This window comes from Megascapheus bottae, chromosome 1 (assembly GCF_031878675.1).
Source record: "Megascapheus bottae isolate mThoBot1 chromosome 1, mThoBot2.hap1, whole genome shotgun sequence".
In the NCBI taxonomy this organism is placed as follows: Eukaryota; Metazoa; Chordata; class Mammalia; order Rodentia; family Geomyidae; genus Megascapheus; species Megascapheus bottae.
The window spans coordinates 49,005,612-49,025,481 of record NC_143509.1 but is presented as its reverse complement, the minus strand read 5'-3'; the positions used below and the strand labels follow the sequence as shown (position 1 = coordinate 49,025,481).

At 37.7% G+C, this 19,870-nt stretch overlaps 1 protein-coding gene and 1 long non-coding RNA gene across 5 annotated transcripts in view; one reads left to right on the top strand and one right to left on the bottom strand.

The window, feature by feature from the left end:
• Il1rap (interleukin 1 receptor accessory protein) overlaps window positions 1-19,870 on the bottom strand; it is a 135,129-nt gene that overhangs the window by 71,732 nt on the left and 43,527 nt on the right. For all 4 annotated transcript variants that reach the window (XR_016537421.1, XM_090343876.1, XM_090343889.1 and 1 more), the window contains exon 2: window positions 19,165-19,229. Coding sequence is in view for 3 of the 4 variants with exons in the window: in XM_090343876.1 (XP_090200002.1) it covers window positions 19,165-19,228 (64 nt within the window). In the remaining variant the exon portion in view is untranslated. The remainder of the gene's footprint in view (window positions 1-19,164; window positions 19,230-19,870) is intronic.
• Window positions 1-19,870, top strand: part of LOC150069107 (uncharacterized) — a 75,158-nt gene that overhangs the window by 53,479 nt on the left and 1,809 nt on the right. Inside the window, exon 2 of the long non-coding RNA XR_016537422.1 lies at window positions 8,769-8,905. This is a non-coding gene — a long non-coding RNA (uncharacterized LOC150069107). The remainder of the gene's footprint in view (window positions 1-8,768; window positions 8,906-19,870) is intronic.

Genomic DNA, 19,870 nt, shown 5'->3' with positions numbered 1-19,870 from the left:
CTCACAAATGGATATACTGAATTGAAACCGTTTTGTACAACTATTTTTCCATGTATTTTATTGTAATTAATAGAAGGGTTACATTATATTCACCAGATAGAAGGTGCATTATTTCACAAACATTGATACCCTTTCTCATGTCTTGGTCCCCATTCATTTCCCTCATCCACCCCCGCCCTTCATCTTGTTTTCCCCCCTTCCCTATTCTATTTCAAATAACCAAATACGCATATATACAATATATCAGATAACAAGGTAAAATGCTGTAACAATATGAGATAATCAAGGGACACCAAATGAGATAAGAAATAACATAGTTGTACAACTATTTTAAGACTAATTAAAATAAATGGAAGTATTCTTTTTTTAAAGTATGTATTTAGCTAAAGTGTCTACATCACCTAGAACCCAATGAATCCTAGGAAAAATGATGCTTATTAGAGCCAGTAGGGGAAATTCAGAATTCGGTTTAGCTCCAAGACATAATACATAGATTAAGCTCTAGAACAGAAAGGTAAGAAAGGCTGGAGTTAAAAACTGGGCAAGCCAAAGTGGCTTGATGAAAATCCTCTCAGATTCCTACTTGGTTATTCCATACCATGAACATTATTTCTGCCCATGAAACCAGACAGGAAGGAGAGTTTATATTATACTCCCACCAGTCTGTTTCCCATTCATCTAGTATGTCAAAATTCAAATTTTAAACCTGTATTTGCATACTATTTTTGACTTGCCATAATCTTGAGGTTGAAAATCGTTGCCTATTAGATACTTCCTGTTTGAAGAGGAAGCAGAAATTACAAACCAATGTCTTTGAAATCCAGAGCTCATAAAACAAAGGAAGCCAAACAGTTAGATGGATTTTTCTCAACTGAAGCAAAAACACTGCAAAAAGATCAAATTTCATCTCTCACATGTTTATTTCTGTTTCATAAGGTCCATCTATTCCTCTCCACTCACATTCAATACTGGCTATGCCAAGAACATTCTCTCACTTAGCAGAATACTACCAGAAGGATACAACAAAAATTACAGGGTGTAGGTTAGAAAATAAGCCTGCAGTCATATAATGAAGACCTTTAAGAGTCATAGCCCAGCTGTGTGTGTGTGTGTGTGTGTGTGTGTGTGTGTGTGTGTGTGTGTGTATGTGTGTGTGTGTGTGTAGTTAAGGACATTTACTTTGGGGGACTTTCCATTGCTATACCCAAGAAAGGCTATGTCTTATGGAAACTTGATAGTAAAGGTGGCTGGTCAGTAAGATGAAACACACAGTAGCTCATCGCTGTAATCTGAGAAAAGGGCAAGAGGATCATGGTTCAAGACCAATTTAGACAAAATGTTAGGAAGCCTCCATCTCAGAAACAAGCCAGATGTGGTGATTCATGCCCATAATGACAGCCACATGAGAGGCACACGACGGTCACTATCTGAGGCCAAACAAGTCCTCAGAAAAAATAAGTAAGACCTTATCTAAAAATTAAGTGAAGCAAAAATTTCTTTAGCTGTGACTCGAGTGGTAAAGCATTTGCCTAACATACAGAAGACACTTGTGTCAAAACTAAGTAACACACACCCATACACACACACACACCCAAAAACAAAACAAAACAAAAACAAAAAATACAATAACAACAAAAAACACTTACACACCCAAAACCTGAAACATGGTTTTTCTTGCTACATCCCTCAAGAATTATGTCCTCCTTTCCCACAATGCATTCCAACAATTATTCCGTAATTATTAATATAAACATCGAGGTATATTACTTTACTGTTTGTATGGGTCACAATATATCTTTTGTTCAGAGGTGGAGGCCCTTGTCTCACTTTTCGACTTAGACAGAAGCTCTGAGAGTGATTTGGAATCTCTCACAGTGCCAGTGTGCTCAGAGTCTCCTGATTCTGGAACCAATCCGCTATCCACGGACGTTCTAGGCTCTGAGATCACACTCAGCCCTTCAGTTTCTACCATGTAGACCTAGGTACACCTCCCTTCTTTACTCATGTTGACGTCATGTCGACATCTCAATAATCTTTCTTCCATTGGTACTACAGAGACCTAGTTACTTATTCTTTGTTTGACTATAAGAACTCATCTTCAGAAACATTCCTTTAAGCCTTTTCTAATCTCTAATATAGTTACCCCAGTATAGTTACTGTAATATATTATGTATTATTTTCCATAAGAAAAAGTGCCACAAAAGCCACAATTTCTTGTGCAGATTTGATCTACCATTGAGTACAACCATGGTAACTACCACCACCATAACTTAGGTAATAAAGGTTTGCCATCTGACCATTTTATAAAAGTTTGTCATCTGACCATTCTATGTGTTTTACTCTAATCATCAGAATAACTCATTCAGTTAGCCTCATTATTGTTTCCTTTTAACCATGATGTCATACAAGTTAAGAGACAACTGTGTAATAACACTGCATTTTAAGTGGGAGAAAAGAAATCTCAACCCAGACCTACCTCCCTCCTAGAGGCTAAACTCTAATGCTGACTGTGGCCAGGTTTCTTTCCTCTCCTGAGACTCAGTTTTCTTCTGGCTAATAGAAGATGTAGAGACATGCAGTCTCTGAACCCTTCCCTCTCTGTGGTATGATGACTTTATTATTGATGCTAATTCTTTCGCAGCCTAAGTCCTAAGACTGTCAAATCAAGCTGGTTTGTTAGAGAACAATGTGGTGGGGGGCACTAGCTAACAGAAACTGGGACAGAGTGTGGAAGTCTCTTTATTAAGGAGCAGAGAAATTCTTGATTAGTGCTTCCATGAATCAGGTGGTGTGCGTCACAGCCCAGAGGCTGTAAAGCTGAGCACATCTGTGGGAATTACAGCCTGACATTCCACGGGCCCGTTTCCCCGGGAGACTTCAGAGCATTCTGCACCCTCCTTGTGCCCTTACATACTCACTTTTCTAAAGCAGAGGAGCCACAAATGTCACCCTGTCCTCAGAGGCAGCTCACTGGGGCGTGAGCTGCCTCTGTCTTATTAAGTATAGTCAGGCATGACTCAGCACCTCCATCAACTGTCTTCGAAGTAGAACATTTCATGCAAGTAGAAAATCACCTTAAGCAGAACAATGGGAGGCATTTAAGGTAGACAATTAGAGTTAGGTTGCTTATTACTCAAAATCAAATCACCGTTTGCCTATTCTAGACAGGAGAGCATAATCACAGCCAATAGGGAAGCAGGACTGTCTCTGCTTCAAATACATCAGAGCACCCTTGTCACCTCTGGTTATAACCAGCAGCCACTCAGACACCTTTTCCGTCTGGGTCAGAAAGCAAGGTGAACTGTGGGTGATGTTGTGTCTTTCAAATCAGAGAGAACTCAGTGAGAACTTACTACAGGTGACAGTTTAGAATGAAAAACAAAGACACAAGGACAGTCCCTGCTCTCAAAAAAAATCTCACAAGCTAACAAGAATGGAAGGTTCACAGGGGACAGTGAGATGAAGCAAATGCTGAAAAGAGAAAGGATTTCACATATCCTAAAAGGGCAAGGGGAGCTCTTGATTGTAGCTGGGTGGGGTGAAGTTCAATTGTGCCTTCCCACAAGAGATGGCATCTGACTTAAGTGCCGAAAGATAAACAGAAAGCATACTGGCAGATCAAGGAAAGGAGTTAAGAACATGGAAGCCATAACTGGCCAGGCCATCAGTCACCTAGGGCTGGATGACAGCATTGGGTAATTTAATACAGCACACGCATGGTTGGCAAATGTCCCATAGGGCAAGAACTTCCTGTGCTACTTAGAGCTTCTAATGACTCACAAAGAATACAAGGAGCCATCTTAATGGCCACAAGCAGGACAGGTTCAGAGACATGTTTGTGCTTTGAGCTTATCTGATGGGTCACCCATCTGTGCATCTCTACTCGTGGGAAGTAGAGCATATCTTTACATATTTGTCACCATTGCTTTTGCTTATGTACACCATAAAACACATCAAAACAGACCATGACAACAACGTGGGCTGAAGTAAAAGGGAGGCAACTGGTTTCTGACGCTGTCCGTTAGACCTACAACGGTTTGAAGAAGAAATTGGGTAAGTGAGATGAGGAAGACTGTCAGCCAGAGTCACACCACCAACAGTGATAACTCACTGGATGTTGGGGAACAATCATACTTCCAGTTGGTAAGGCTTCATTATCTAGTCTTCACTATTTTTTTCCAGTGATCTCAAGGTGTGTTCTGATTTGAAAAACCCCAATAAACAATAATGCAGGGCTGTACAGCTTACTGTTTATACATTCCTAAGACATTCACAACATTATCCCCAAAGATTATTAGTATTTGAATACCCAGATTCTCTTTTCAAACATTCAAGGAAACCTTAGTGCCAAGAAAATGGTCTTTTTCATCTTTAGGCCCATCTATCCCTAGCTGTAAAAACCGTAAAGATACAGAACAGCAAGAGAAAATAGAGCAAGACCTAGATACATAAGGCCATACAGTATGACACTAAATGAAAGGACCTCTAGGATGTAGAAACAAAAGCTATATAATGAGTGATTGTTGTCCTTAATGTACTATGTTATCTCTCATCTCTTTTGCTGTCCATTGGTTATCTCATATTGTTACAGTATTTCACTTTGTTATCTGATGTATTGGATATATGCGCATTTGGTTATTTGAAATTGGATAGGGAAGGGGGAAAACAAGATGAGGGATGGGGGTCGGGGGGAGGGAAATGGGGACCAAGACATGCAAAAGGGTATCAATGTATGTGAAGTAATGCACCTTCTATCTGGTGAATATAATGTTACCTTTCTATTAATTCCAATAAAAGATATATGAAAAAACTGTATCAAATCAGCTACCTGAAAAAGGATTTATACCATATGGTTCATAGCCAAACCTCCATATGAATACAAATAACTGAAAAAAGGGCAAAATACTTCAATCGAAAAGTTATTGGAGAAGATATGTATAGGCAAATAAATGTGAAAAGATCTCTCCAATATATTTACCATTAGATAAATGTGAACTAAAATATTAGTCTTGAAAAATACTACTAAATACCAATTAGAAAATCTAATTATTGAAAAAATATATAACATGCCATGTGCTGGTAAAATAGGTAGCACAGCTCTCATTCATGGAAGAAATGGGTGCAAAATGGAGAAAGGTCCAAAACAAAACAACAAAACAACATGGGAACTTGCATTTATTTATGTGACCTAGCAACATCATTAAGAAGTATTCACCAGGTGTTATAAGAACCTTAATCTGATCACAACAGCCATCAGTGAAGCATTTTCCTGACCTCCAGCTACAGAATGGACAAACAAACTGCAAGTAAACCACAGAATTAACTACTACTGGGCAATAACGTGTCTGATGTATAAGACAATGTGGCTGTACATTAAACTCATTATGCTAAGTGGAAGAAGCCAGTCCTGGTTCTGTCTGGAAATGACAGAATCATGGTACAGCAAACCAATCTGTGATTGCTAGGAACTGGATTTAGGAGAGGACTGATTGCACGGCAGCAGTGTGAAACCAATTTTGGAGAGAGGGAGAGGTTAATGGAATTTTCTGTATCTTAATTAGAGTGGTACGGTTGTACAAATTTGTCCAAAACTATATGTACCACATGCCCTACTGAATTAGATATAAACAAAACTGAATAACAAAATAATTAAACATTCAAAGGTATGTTTCCTTCCTTTTGAATAGAGACTTGGCTTTACTCGCAACAATTGTGAAGAAGGAATCATTTGGTCATGGATACTGTCTTCAGTGTCTTTTCTCCACTATCTCTAAGTAGTCAAACCACACCAACCATTTAAAGACTCAATTGGACACTGAAGCCACAGACCTAACTGCATGCTCTCAAGTTGGAGACAATTTCTCTCACTTCAAAAGCACTACAGCAGTTTCTCTTCGAGTTTCATGTGTCACTAACCACATTTTATCCTCTGTAATTGTTATTTGAGGTTTTGGCCACTCCAAACTTTGATGTCAAAGAGTGGGCCTGGGTCCTACTCATCCCTCCCAAGATGTGCAGTACAATCTGGGAGCCAATATGTGTTTAACACCCAAATAACATGTGAACAGCCAACAACTGTTAAGATAGAGGAGAGGAGAGGAGAGGAAAAGGAGTAAGAAAGTACAGGAATGAATTTGTTCAAGGTGAACTTAAGCAAGTCATGTGTGTCACAATGAAACCTCTTAAAACTAGCATATAGTGATTGTAAAAATTAATGGAAAAATGATATTGGTTCATATTCTTTGCCTTTGATGACATATTTATTATGTCTTCCCACATCAATTTCAAAACATATTTGCCTATATTTGTTTCTAGTATTTAGGATTTTTTTCACATTTCAGTGTTTAATTCAACTGAGACTTGTTTGGGGGTAAACTAAAGTATAAATTTAATTTTAGGTTTAAGGAAATTATGCAGATTTTCTAGTACACAAATATACTGTTTACCACTGACTCTGACTCTTATCTTGGGCAGCTGCCAGCTACAGAGCTGGCTTCCTTTCTTTCCTGGATTTTTCTTTGTTTTTCTCTTCAATTTTGGCCTCTCAGGATTTCTTACTAAGTTCCCAATTAATTTTGAAACATGGTTATGTTAAATGTAGCATTTCTCCCTGCTCTATAGAAAGTGTTGCTTAGTAGTACTTGTCTGCCATCTTGAAAAAAACTGAATTTGGATGTTACCAAATTAAAAATAATAATAATAAAAATAGAAATAAATTTAAAAAGAAAAAAAGAAAGAAACTGGAAAACTGTTATGTAGTAGTAACATGCAGAATTAGCTTTTTCTCTGGATAATCCCAGTGACACACTCCAGTCCTTCCAATGACTTTTCACTGTAATGCGGTTAAACGGCCTGCCTTTTCCTCTTAAAGTCATTTCCTTATTCAGGAAATTTTTGAAGCCCAAGCAACTTGGGCAGACTGTTCTATGACCTATGAACCATCCCAGTATTCTTCTCCCTGCCTTACCTGTAGGCATGTTTAGGTGGCTCTTTTTCATGCATCAGTGCTCATCTGCATGGTGTCTCATTTTGCTGTTGTTACTGTTTAAGTGCTAGAGCCTGCTTTTTTTAGGGTCTCACATTTGAAAGGTCCTGTCACTTGAGTCACACCACCAGGTTTTTTGTTTTCCTTTCCTTTTTTTTTTCAGATAGGGTCTCAAAGCAACATTTCCTGGACTGACACCAAACCATAAATCTTTGACCTGAGCCTCCTGAGTAGCTAAGATTACAGGTGTGCATCACATAGCTAACTTTAGAATAGCATCTTCATAAGTAGGTCTTTCCTAACAGCCAGATAAAGGATTATTATCCTAGAACTTTTCATTAAAAATCTGTTTATTTACTTCTTTTCTTCAGATTCAATCCATCACTAAGACAATAAATACCATGAGGGAAGAGACAATTTCTGTCTGTTTACCAGAATAAGGAAGTATGGGGTCTCGCACATGCCCACTCACTGTGAGTGAGTAACTGAATCAGATCCATGAATGAATGAAATGCTAGCTGATATTTAAATTCCATATTACACAAAGCTGTGTCCTTGGCTTGACCTTTAAACATACACTAAGTTGAGTTTTACATGGAGTCATGAAACTCCTGCCTCCCTAAACAAGTAGATGCAATAGATATTCCACCTGTTTCTATGATATCACAGAATGTTGTCTCAAAATTAGTGATAAGGCTTATCCTTCTGTGACAGCAGTATTGCATGATTTTTGAATGGATTACTAGCCTCCAAACAAAACCAATTTCCCTGGGACTGAAGAGGATTTGTGCATTCACACACTGGCCTTTCAATTTTGGAAAGTTTACCTATGAATGGATTGTTGCTAATCCCCCAACCCAATTTTCTGTTTATACTTCCTGGATGTAGGAGACAGTTACTCTAGTTTTATTGCCTCGCATACAAAACAGTGAGTCTCTGAAAAGAATAAAACATTCCAACTCAATCAGAAATGAAAGAGAACTTGGAGTGCAAATACAGTCACATTTCAGAATTCACACCCAGTCACTGCCAAAGTCTACCAAAAAAAGCAAAAGCATGTTTTCAGAGTGGAAAGAATTTTCTAAAGCTATACACTGATGGGGACCATTAAATTTCTAAGCCATGTATAAATATCATCTACTGAGTCCCATCACATCCAGGAGGTGGGACAGAGGCTAGGTAAGGAAGAAAAGCCAGGGAGTTACAATGAGAATCTCTGAGCTAGCCCAGGGAAGGAAAATGCACAACACCCAAGCAACTTTGTGCCTTACTGAAGCTAGCAGCTTCCCATTCCATGACAATTCACAGCGCCTGCCCTGAGACACCTTTCTTCCATCTATCTGCAAAGTGGTTCTTATTGACAATTGCTTTTCTCAAGGGAAATGTTTATAGACTAAGGAAAATGTCTACACTCTGAATAGACACAGTTGCCTATACTGTGTGAGCTTCAAGAAACCTGGGCCAAATCAATTTGAAAATATATCTGCATGGCCAAAAATACCAGCTTCTTTTCTCATGTTGCTAATTGGGTACTTCTTTTCAAATTGGGCCGTCTGTGTTCTTCCATTGTTGACAGACAGCTTTGGCTAGTGTGTTTTGAAAATAATGGTTATTAATTATAAAGAATTTAGAGTCAGAATGATACATTCAAAATGACATGAATCTTAGAACGAATTAAGAATAAATGTTGGACCTTTTGCTAGCTATGGTGAGCTTAGTCAAGATAAATCACTTTTTAATTTATATATTGTTTTTATTACTTATTTGTTTTTGCCTGTCTCAGGGCTTGAACTCTGGATTTGAGCAATGTCCTTGGGCTTTCTCAAGTCTGGAGCTCTACTACTTGAGCCACAGCACATATCCGGCTTCTTCGATGCATGTGGTACAGAAGAATTGAACCTCAGTCTTTGTGCATACTAGGTAAGCGCTATACCACTAGGCCAAACCCCCAGCCCCATGATAATTCACTTTCTTTTATTATTTTTTCTTCTTTATGGTGGTACTGGAGTTTAAACTCTACTTGCTTGGCTTCCTTGTCCATGGCTAAAGATCTACCACTTAACTCATGTCACCAGTCCAATTTTTTTTCTGTTTTATTAAAGACAGTTTCTCTAAGACTTTTCTATTCAGGCTAGCTTTGAATCTCAATCTTCATAGCTCACTCTCCTAAGTTGCAATTATAGGCATTGAGCCACCAGTACCCAGCTGATAATTCCCTTTTCTAAACCTAGACCTCCTCATTGGTAAGGGAAGAAGAAAATAACTTTCTTTCCTTTGGTACTGTGTAGAAAAGTATTATATTCTAATAATACACTTACTGATCCAAACAATGATATTTACCTTACAGTCCTGTTTGAATTGTATACTTATACATATACACACATTCACACACACACATATATATATATGCATAATAAAATTATACCTACTCACAGAGAATTAAAATAAAGAGTTACAGCCATGTTGAGCTTAACATGATCTAGTTCTAGACATTAAAAATCAATATTAAATAATATTTCATGGCCATCATTGTAGTCATAATCTCTGAATTGTAGATGGCTGGGGGAAAAACCTTTCCTAATTAAAGGATATTTGAAGTAATGAAAATGATACAAATAAGACTTTGCTTACATGAAGCAAACATAATCATGACTTTGTCTTCACCTTTTCCTAAAAAACACTCTTGTATAGCCCATCTGTAACATTGCTAGGGTAACTGGGCAGGGATATTCCTCTGACACTGATATTAGCTGTTCACAATTTTCAGGGCTTAATTTTTCTCCAAACAAAATTCTACCCTGTGTTGAAACTGGAATATAAGCTGGTTTCTAACTGAGCCCCAAGCAATGCATTACTTTCAACAAGGATGTTGCCAAAGGGGAAAAGGGGGTTAGTAGCCAAGAAGACAAACAGAGAGGGTGAATGTGTTCAAAATACCATATGTTCTTGTATGAAAAAGTAGCAACAGAAGCTTGTGGAGACTAACTTAGAAAAAGGAAATGGGAGAGATGAAGGAGATGATCAAGACCCAGTGCATGTGTATGTAGACAAGTCAGAACTGAGCACCCTTAATTGGTGGAAATAAAAAATCATGAAAAATCATAGCAATATAACAAATTTAAAAAGCCTTCTACCTCATCTGCTGTCTTCCCTTTCCTCCAAGAACTCTGCAAAAATCTAAGTCCCTTGTATCACTGTGTACATCATTCTTGATTGACAAAGTATTCTCCTTGGGGATGATGAGAGTGCTCATAATTGAAGGTGCAGCGGATGTAAGAAAACCAGGATAATAATTAAAGTTACTATTTCCTTTCAGCATTTTAATAGAACCAGGAGAAGACAAATAACAAAAATTTAAATGTCAGAATACTTAGTAACTCTTATGTGGTGATGGACACTTGTGTTCCCAGCTACTTGGAAGGGCAGAGATCAGAGGATCACAATTCTATGACACCTTGGACAAAAGGTTAGCAAAGCCCATTTCAACAAACAACCTAGGCTTGGTGGTACGCCTAAGTAATCCCAGTGGCACAAGAGACATGGATAGGAGGATCAAAACCCAAGGCTAGCTCAGTTTAAAAAAGAAAATAAGAAAATATCTGAATAACAAGTAACACAGAAAAACTAGCAATATGTTTCAAGTGGTCAAGCACCTGCCAAGAACACAGAAAATCTTTAGTTCAAACACCAGTACCACCAGAAAGCAAGCAAGAAAGAAAAGGGTTGAGATTGAGAAAGGAAGGAAGGAAGGAAGGAAGGAAGGAAGGAAGGAAGGAAGGAAGGAAGGAAGGCAGGCATTTAACGATGCAAAGCTGCAAATCTTAAAAATATGGTACAAATGGTTATTTTTATAATCTGAAGAAGTATACTGCTAGATTTATAGCAAATATCTCTAGAGAGATTGCCACTGAATTTCTAGCTTTTCTCCTCTCTCTCCTCTCCTCTCCTCTCCGTGTCTTTCTCTGTCTCTGTTTCTCTGTCTCTGTCTCTCTCTGTCTCTGTTTCTCTGTCTCTGTCTCTGTCTCTCTGTCTCTGTTTCTCTGTCTCTGTCTCTCTCTGTCTCTGTTTCTCTGTCTCTCTGTCTCTGTCTCTCTCTTTCTCTCTCTCTGTCTCTCTGTCTCTGTCTGTCCGTCTCTCTCTCTGTCTCTCTCTCTGTCTCTCTCTCTGTCTCTCTCTCTGTCTCTCTCTCTCTCTCTCTCTGTTTGTTCTTCCTCTTCATTTTCTTTTACCTTAGGTTGACAGTAATAAATGCTGGAGAGATAGTTAAAATCAAGCCATCAAAACATCTTGCATAAGAAAATCTGACTGTTCCTACAAGACCATATAAATAAAAACAGTCCAAATAATTTTTGAAAATCAATATTTTCTCTCTCTTGAAAAGCAAAAATTACTTTATCAACTTTTGGGGCAGCCTAAATTCCAAGAGATCCAGAGAAGAATGAATCTTTCGGGTTAACTCTAGCTAATCAATTTTAATCTAGTAAGTTTACTGCATCTAAACATCAAACAAGTCTATATTTTTCCAATAAAATGAAACAAACAAAGCCAAAGAATGACCAAAAGGTGTTCGATCTATTGGGGAATAATCATTTGCATATCTGTTTGCTTTAAAACATAACAATGTTCCATATGTCAACTAAAGCAGAACATATTATGAAATTAGGTACTTGAAAACAAATTACAATAAATTAATAAAAAGCAATAGTTACCATGCAAAAATTATTAGTGACTAATCAGTACATCTGTTCTTGCGTTTCGCCTCTAGAGTGTCTGAACTTAAGATGTAGACACTGGGGATTCCACTGAGGAAGAGGAAATGGTAAACCTTAAAGGGACCATAGTTTCTGTTAATTACTTAAGAGGAAAAATGCAGATCAGTACGTCAGAATATCCACAGAAATTGCTCACTCTTCTCTATCTCAAAGAACATTTCAAAAACCACAAAAGCATTTCAGAAGAAAAAGAAATAGCTCATGGACAAAAGCTTTATGCTATTATTCAAGTGTCCGAGAAGACTATCAGAACATGCACTTCCACACCAAACATCCTGATTACTATGATAGGAGGAGAAAGGAAATTCATGAAAGCAACAGAATACATCAAGTCCAGATTGTGGAGGGTGTGATTATTTTATCTCTTTTCTCTCATTTTCTTAGCTACATTGTATTTTCTGTCTTTCTATTACTTCTAAAACCAAAAGAATCAGGACAAGGCAGTTTTGAATATCAGTTTTTACAGGTTTGGATGACAGGTACTCAAAGGTATTGATAAAGGTCCCCAGATTTTTTTTTTTATAAATGTGACAAATTTCTCTGTCACTCAATATGAATAAGCAATGGCAGCACCCAATGGATTTTAAGGAAAACATCATGTTATTTTCATTGGTGGGAGTAAAATATCCTAAAAAATTAACTGGTATTCATTTTGCTTAGCATCATTTTATTTGGTCATATATGCATACCTACTGAGCTATTGTGATCCAATGTTAGGAAAATATTAGAACTATACTAATTGCTAAAAATGAGGGGAACCATAGAGTATATGTTCCTTTGGGTCTGGCTTACTTCACTTAACATGACTTTTTCCAAGTCTTTCTATTTCCTTATGAATGTGGCAATGTCATTCCTAATGATGGTAGTATAGAATTGCATTGTGTATATATGCCACATTGATCCATTCATCTATTGATGGCATCTGGGTTGGTTCCATATCTTAGCTATGATGGTCATTGTTTTTAATGTACTATTGGAAGTCATTTTTTTTTTTGCCAGTTCTATGCTTGAGCTCAGGGCCTGAGCACTGTCCTTGGGATTTTTCAAGAGCCACAAAGCCACTTCTGGTTTTGTCTATGTATGTGGTACAGAGGAATTGAAACTGGGTCTTCGTGCAATTTAAGCTAGCACTCCACCACTAGGCCAAACTCCCAGACCCTCATTTTCTTTTGTTATATTTTCCCCTATGGTTTACGCTTTCTTGTCACTGTTTTTGATTTTGGTAACTTGAATATTGTATATATGTTTGGTTGAATTAGGGAACAGAAAGGGAACAACAAAATGGTGAGACAAAGGACCAAGTGTGAGTCAAACACAACTCCTAAGTCAATATGTTTGAAATGAACTTTACAACCTGTGGGGAGGATGTGAGGGAAGGAAAGTGGGAGAAAAACATGGGAGGGGTTAACAAGAAATGTACCCACTATCTTAAGTATGTAACTGTAACCCCTCTGTACATCACTTTGACAATATAATTAAATTAAAAAAGAAATTAATTGGCTACACAGACAAGAATATTTTAAAAGAACACTTAAAAGAGTAGAATAAAAATGGGAGGGAACTAGTCAGCTGGTAGAGTTGTTGCTGAGGCAGTCTTGGTTCTACAAGGCAGAAACACACAGTCTAGGCCAAGTGTGGAGCAAGACCAGGAGAAGCACAAACAAGTGGATCTCAAAAGACAGATGAAATTCAACGCAAGAAGATGCTTTTATTTGCAGACACAGCACTGCACCAACGAATCGTAACACTCAAATCATTTTTCAATCAAGATATATCCTGATTAAAATTTCAGAACCTAAAACCATATAAGCAGTATGAAAACAAGCATCAGTGTGTTTCAAACTATGAATTACTTTAATATGAATAAAACATAATAACATGACAAGGCACGATAAAATCTGCTCCAGAGAAGGAACATTTGAAGGACAACAGGATAAGATTCTGTAATTCCAATGACCTGTAGGCCTAAGAATAAAATAAAATGGTATTTTTCATACATTCAGCAAATGTTTAGACTCAATTGCGTAGAAACGAGAAGTGTTCAGTATGACCAGCCATGGGCAAAAGAGACAGGACTGAATGTCACAAGTACATCTCAGTGTGGAGTGTTTCAAAAAAAAAAAAAAAAAAAAGCACATTCAAATAAAATGAGGCCATTGAGGCTGGCAACAAATTGAATTCTTACCAAAAGCTGAAAAGAACTATTGCATTGCATTAAAAATATTATATGTCCTTTCAGAAATACGGATTTTTAAAACACACTAGCCAATTATATTAAAATGCCCTCGATACAAGTATTCTGTTTTCTTAAAAGATTCCCACCACTCTATGGTCTGTTTCCAATTGATCCATCCAGCTAGGGTTATAAATAACTTCACACTTTCCTTGCCATTGCCCTGATCTCTACTGTTCACAAATAAGAGATGGACTTTCTCCTGGAAGAGTCTACTTAGTCTTTGATGGAGATGTCCTTTCCTCAAGCTCCCCAAATGTATCAGGACCTTCCTTGATGTTTTGAAACATCCTACCTGATACTTATTTTCTCCTTTTTTCTTTCACATGTTACCATAAGACTCGAAAAAAGCAATACATGCTTTATCCTACCCTCTCGGATTGAACAATACCAAACTTACAATCCTCAGGTGAAGTAGAATCATTATCTCTGTTGTCTTTAGAAGTCATTTCATTAAATAAGGAGAGTGTACCCAGAGTGTGTGTGATATATAATGTCCGTGATATATAATGTCCCTTAATTTTAAAAAATGGAAAAGAAAACAATCCAATTGATTGGAAACTATTGCTGTGATTGGTCAATTGGTGGGTTGAGTTGTACAGATAAGAGCATAAATACAGAGATAAGATGTCTTTAATGTCATTACAGACATTTACAGAGTGAATTAGTTGGAATGCAAACCAACCTCTCTCAATTACTAGCAAGTCACAGTGTTTGTGCTTGTTTATTTTTCATTCTGTAATATATGCTCAATAAATCAATCAATTATTTCACCCTTGGCAAAATTCATGAAAACATAATGTGAAAGAAATCTGAAGATGCTACTTCCTTTCATGGAATAAAGTCCTAGGAAATAAAACATGATACTAAAAAAAAAGTTTTTGGAGCCAAAATCCAGCTCAATCAACCACGTCATCTAGCCCTTCCATTGTCTCCAGGGCTTTTCATTTTGTGAACACAAAATGGATACAGTAGTATCAGCTCCAACTCCAATGAGACATCTATGATATCTAGCCCTATAGCTGGTTATCTGTTTATTGAGTTAGATTTAAAAGATAATAGTCAAAGATTTTGTGTACACATACATTTGGGGGAGACAAAATGTTGGCCATATTATGTGAGCTGTATAGCAAATATTTTTATCTGGAAATATTTTTAATTTTTTTCTTCTTGGATATGATACCAAGTTTAATATTTCTCCAATTTGGAGTCAAGTATTCCACTTATTTCTATGCTGAAGTTCACTTTAACCAATTTGACTTATATGAATCCAATGGTGGAGCCCTCCAAAAGAAAAGGTTTTTCTGCTTACATTTTTATAACTGGAAACTTCTTTAACAGTTGACAATTTGAAAACTATAACAAAGCAAGATTTGAAATTAGGAGTGCAGTCTCCTCTGGGGGAAGCTGCTTTTTAAAGGCAAGAGATGCTCTGTAAAGATAGTCTTATCTATACACTGCAGAAACGTATTACTAAGTAGATGAATAGATAGTAAGATCAGGCCACACAATTCCTTGGATCACAGTCCTTTTTTTCAAATTAGTTACATTATAATAGAAACTAAGGGTAGTTTAACTAGTAAAAAAACAGTAATACACTTAAAATGGCATGTGTCATCGAAAATGAGGAACTAACAAGTCATAGTTATGTTACATATTAGCTGCATAGGTTTTGAGTAATTTATTTAATCAATTTGATCTGAAGTTACTAGCTTCAAAATAAGCAACAACGCTGACTATTGTATACTTTTTGTATGAAAATCAAATGACACCATGGAAACTGAACATGACTTTTTAAAGAAAAGGGGCTTAGGCACTGATGGCTCATGCCTATAACTGGGGCACTCAGGAGGTTGAAAACTGAAAGATCAAGCTTCAAAGTCAGCGTGAGCAGCAAAGCCTGTGAAAAATCTGTGGGATTCCATCTCCAATTAACTAGCAAAATGCTGGGCTGGAGTCATAAGCCAAGTGTTAGAACAGAGGTCATAAAGCAAGCAAGCCAAAGAAGAACCTGTGGCCCTGAGTTCAAACCCAGGATTGGCGAAAGAAAGAAAGAAAGAAAGAAAGAAAGAAAGAAAGAAAGAAAGAAAGAAAGAAAGAAAGAAAGAAAGAAAGAAAGGAAGGAAGGAAGGAAAGGAAGAAAGAAAGAAAGAAAGGAGGAAGGAGGAAGGAAGGAATGAAGGAAAGAAGGAAGAAAGGGAGGAAGAAAGAGAAAGAAAGAGAGAAAGGAAGAGGAAGGAAGGAAGGAAGGAAGGAAGGAAGGAAGGAAGGAAGGAAGGGGAAGGAAAGGGAAAGGAAAGGAAGGGAAAGGAAAGGAAGGGAAAGGAAAGGAATGGAGGGAAAGAAAAGGAAGGGAGGGAGAAGGGGAGAGAGGAGGGAAGGGAAGGAAGAAGGATAAGGGCTTTATTATTACTCTAACTACCATACTGTCCTTACATTATCACAAGTTTCTAAATTATCCAAGTTTTCATTCCTTGAAAGGAAAAATACTGCCTTTTTGTTATTATTATTACTATCTTTTCTTGTCACTGGGATCAGGGTCAGGTAAAACAAGTTTTCTACCAGAAGACCATGTTCTGAAGTCAGAAGTTTGCACCTGGATGGCTAGGTCTCTGCACTTGAACATCCCTGCATGACTTTAGTGTGTTATGGCTCTTTAAAGAAAAATGGAAGCTTCTCTTTAAAGAGAAGTAGTTCAGTGTGCTGAGTTAAAACGACAGATCCCTTCTTGATGCCCTAGCATATACTGTGTGTAAGTTTTCAGGATATTTCTCCTTTGCTCCCTACATGAACCTGTGTTTCCACTGTGATGAGAACCTGAAACACAGAGAGTCTCTTGGAAGACCAAGTCTGCCTGTCACTCCATCACAGTAAAGGACATACCTTCATGTGCTGAGAAGTTAGTTGATAACTCAAGATGTGCAATGATTCCTTTTATCCTCAGAGCCAGTTGCTCCTTTCAATTTTTGTCAACAATGCTTCCTTTTCATTGCTCTCCCTCCAATGAGGAAGTGTAGCCTGACACAGACACAATACACCTCTTCATAAGGAAGGCAAATAAGTATGTGCCAGATGGGCTGAGGGGATTACAACATGTTTCCTGCTCCCGTGGTGACTCAATGAGGCTGGTATGAGGACTTATCTTATTCAAAAAGTCAGCGTCCCCTGGCAGAATTATGAGTCAGAGATCCTGGGGAGAGAGCTCACATACCAAAGGCATTTAGGGGAAGAATACAGTAAAGGTCATTGAGAAAAATAGTTCTGCCAGGACCCCGGGGAGAAACAATCCCTCATCAACAAGCATAGTCACCTGTCCCTTTCCCTTCTAGGTAAGGTAGGATATAAAACCACAATGATGAAATGTAAACATGGATTTAAACACTTCCACCATGTAACTGGATAGCTTGAGGAAAAGAGAACCTAAGGAAGGGACATTTATTCATCCAATTAACATGTATATATTGGTACCAACTATGTCTCTGAATTCGATCATTAGTTCAAATGTCTGGAATACAAACAAAATAAGTGAATCTATGCCCTTAGGTAACTCAAAATTACTTTCAAAACTGAAGAAGGAAAAGAAGAGGAGGGGAGAGAGGGAAGGGGAGTGGAAGGGGATGTTTAAAGAAGAAAGGAAGGAAGGGAAGGGAAGGGAAGGGGAGGGGAGGGGAGGGAAAAATAGGAAGCCTTGGAGAAAAAGACTGGGGAGCAGGAAGAGCAAGAGGAAAAAGCGATATCAACAACAACAACAACAACAACAAAAGAGTGTGCAATGTCAGGAAGTGGCACACAGTATAAGGAAAACCAAAGCAGAGTGGAAGAATGGAATGGTCAATCATAAGACTATCTTACTTAAGATGGTCAAGGAAAGCCCCTCTAAGCAAGTAATGCTCCAACAGCATAATATCAAATAAAAAAGTCAAAATTAGGATTTCTATTCAGCATATTGTTTTTAAATAATCAGGACAGGAAGTCACAAGACAACCAAGACAAAAAGCCCATCAAGCAGGAGAGATACTGGTATTCTGCTGTGTCCCAGGTGAATATGAGCCCTGGTTAGAATATATCCTTTCCTCTGTGATGTCTCAAAGGATCAGCAAGTTTAGACATCATCTCCACTTTCAGCTGTTCTCTGTCCTAGTTATACCCCTTCTTTTGAGTTATTTTTAGTTTCTAATACAATGCTCTGAGTGGCACAGAAAAGCTGAAATATACCCAGCAAAGATGATCAGGATATCAGAGCAGCTCAAATCCATGCCATGTGAAAAATAGTTGAAGACAGAGCCCTGGTATCACAGTTATGCAATCACTGAATTTACATTTCTGAAGGTCTCTCCCACAGAACACGAATGAAAGCAATGATATTCAAAGTATAGTCCTTGGTACTGAGAGGAATCATCTAGGAGAAGCTTTTTAAAATGAGAATCCTTATTCTGCCTATATCAAAATTTAAAAAAAAAATCTTCCTTTGCATCGGGCATTTTCTGTTTCAATCATACCTGGCACCAAAGAAACATATGAAAATGACAAAGAGAAAAATGACAGTTTTCAGAAATTCAACACATTTAGATAATTATGAGAGTTACTGGAGGGCTGACTGAGCAGTAAGCTGGAAATGAGAGGAGACTTCAAAAAAAAATGGACTTGTAGCATCTAAGCCCTTCCAGCTTTAATTTCATAGGGTTCAAGGATCATGTTACCTCATTCCGGTTACTCAGACCTTACAGAAGAACTGGCTGGGCCCTTTGATGAGCCTATGAAGGAGGCCACCGTTTCCTACCTAGATGCAGTAAGGGAGCAACCCACCATTGTCATTTTGTTTCATCTCTGTTTTCAAAGTCTCAGTGGACACTGGACTACCTAGGGCTTACCTACTGTTGGTTCAAGCTCATTGTTACATCTATGCCATTTCTTTCCCCAGAAGACCCACAGTAAAGAAAGAAACTGTATTCTGGTTGGCTTGGGTGGGAGAATAATGAAACTTCATTGTGATTATTTTCAGTAGATCCCTTGTCTCTAGAACATTATGTACCATGATGACCAGAAATGTCAGCAGTAGAAGACAATGGAAATAACAACAGTATGTTCTTATAAATTCATTGTCAGAAAAGGCTGGACACTGTACCCTAATATATGGCTGTAACATTAACTGACTGTAAACGTAGTTCACTTACCCCAGGCATTGCTTGGCAGAATTCCATAGAAGTAGAGGCCTATTACACACCACAGAAGTCCCATCCTGTGAACACAAATATAAAGTTGAGGAAGAGTACAAACACTGGTGTGACTGCACACTAATTATCGCCTAAGTCCCACTGTAAGAGTTGTACCATATTAACAGATTTAGTTGTTTAAACAAGTAAGGCAGGTTTTTATTTAATATATTTTTACTGTTATTGTGAAGGTAATATGCAGGGATTACAATTATGTAAGTCAGGTAATGAGTACATTTCTTTTTGAACAGTGTCTCCTATTCTCTCATTTTCTCCCCGTGTTTCCCTCTGTCCCCCTCCCCCACACGTTGCATAGCTCATTTTCAACATAGAGTCTAGTGAATAGCACTGCTTCATCTGTTCTCTTTCTTTCCTTTCATGTCTGTGTTCCCCCTTACCTTTCCCAAAACAGATAAATTAGCCTATAAGACAAAAGGAACAGAAAAAAAAAACTGCTTGTTTCCATTTCTTGGAGTTCACTTGAATAAGCATTGTTTTATATGGTCATATACATTTAGCTATTGAGCCTTAGTAAACCTTCTTAAGAATGTCCTCTTTTGGTCTCACTATGGGAATGTTTAGAGTCCTGTTGCATTTATCATGTCCAAGGGTAAATTTATTGTCTCTTTCCAAATTTCTTGTCTCTTTCCACCCATTGTGTTTACTT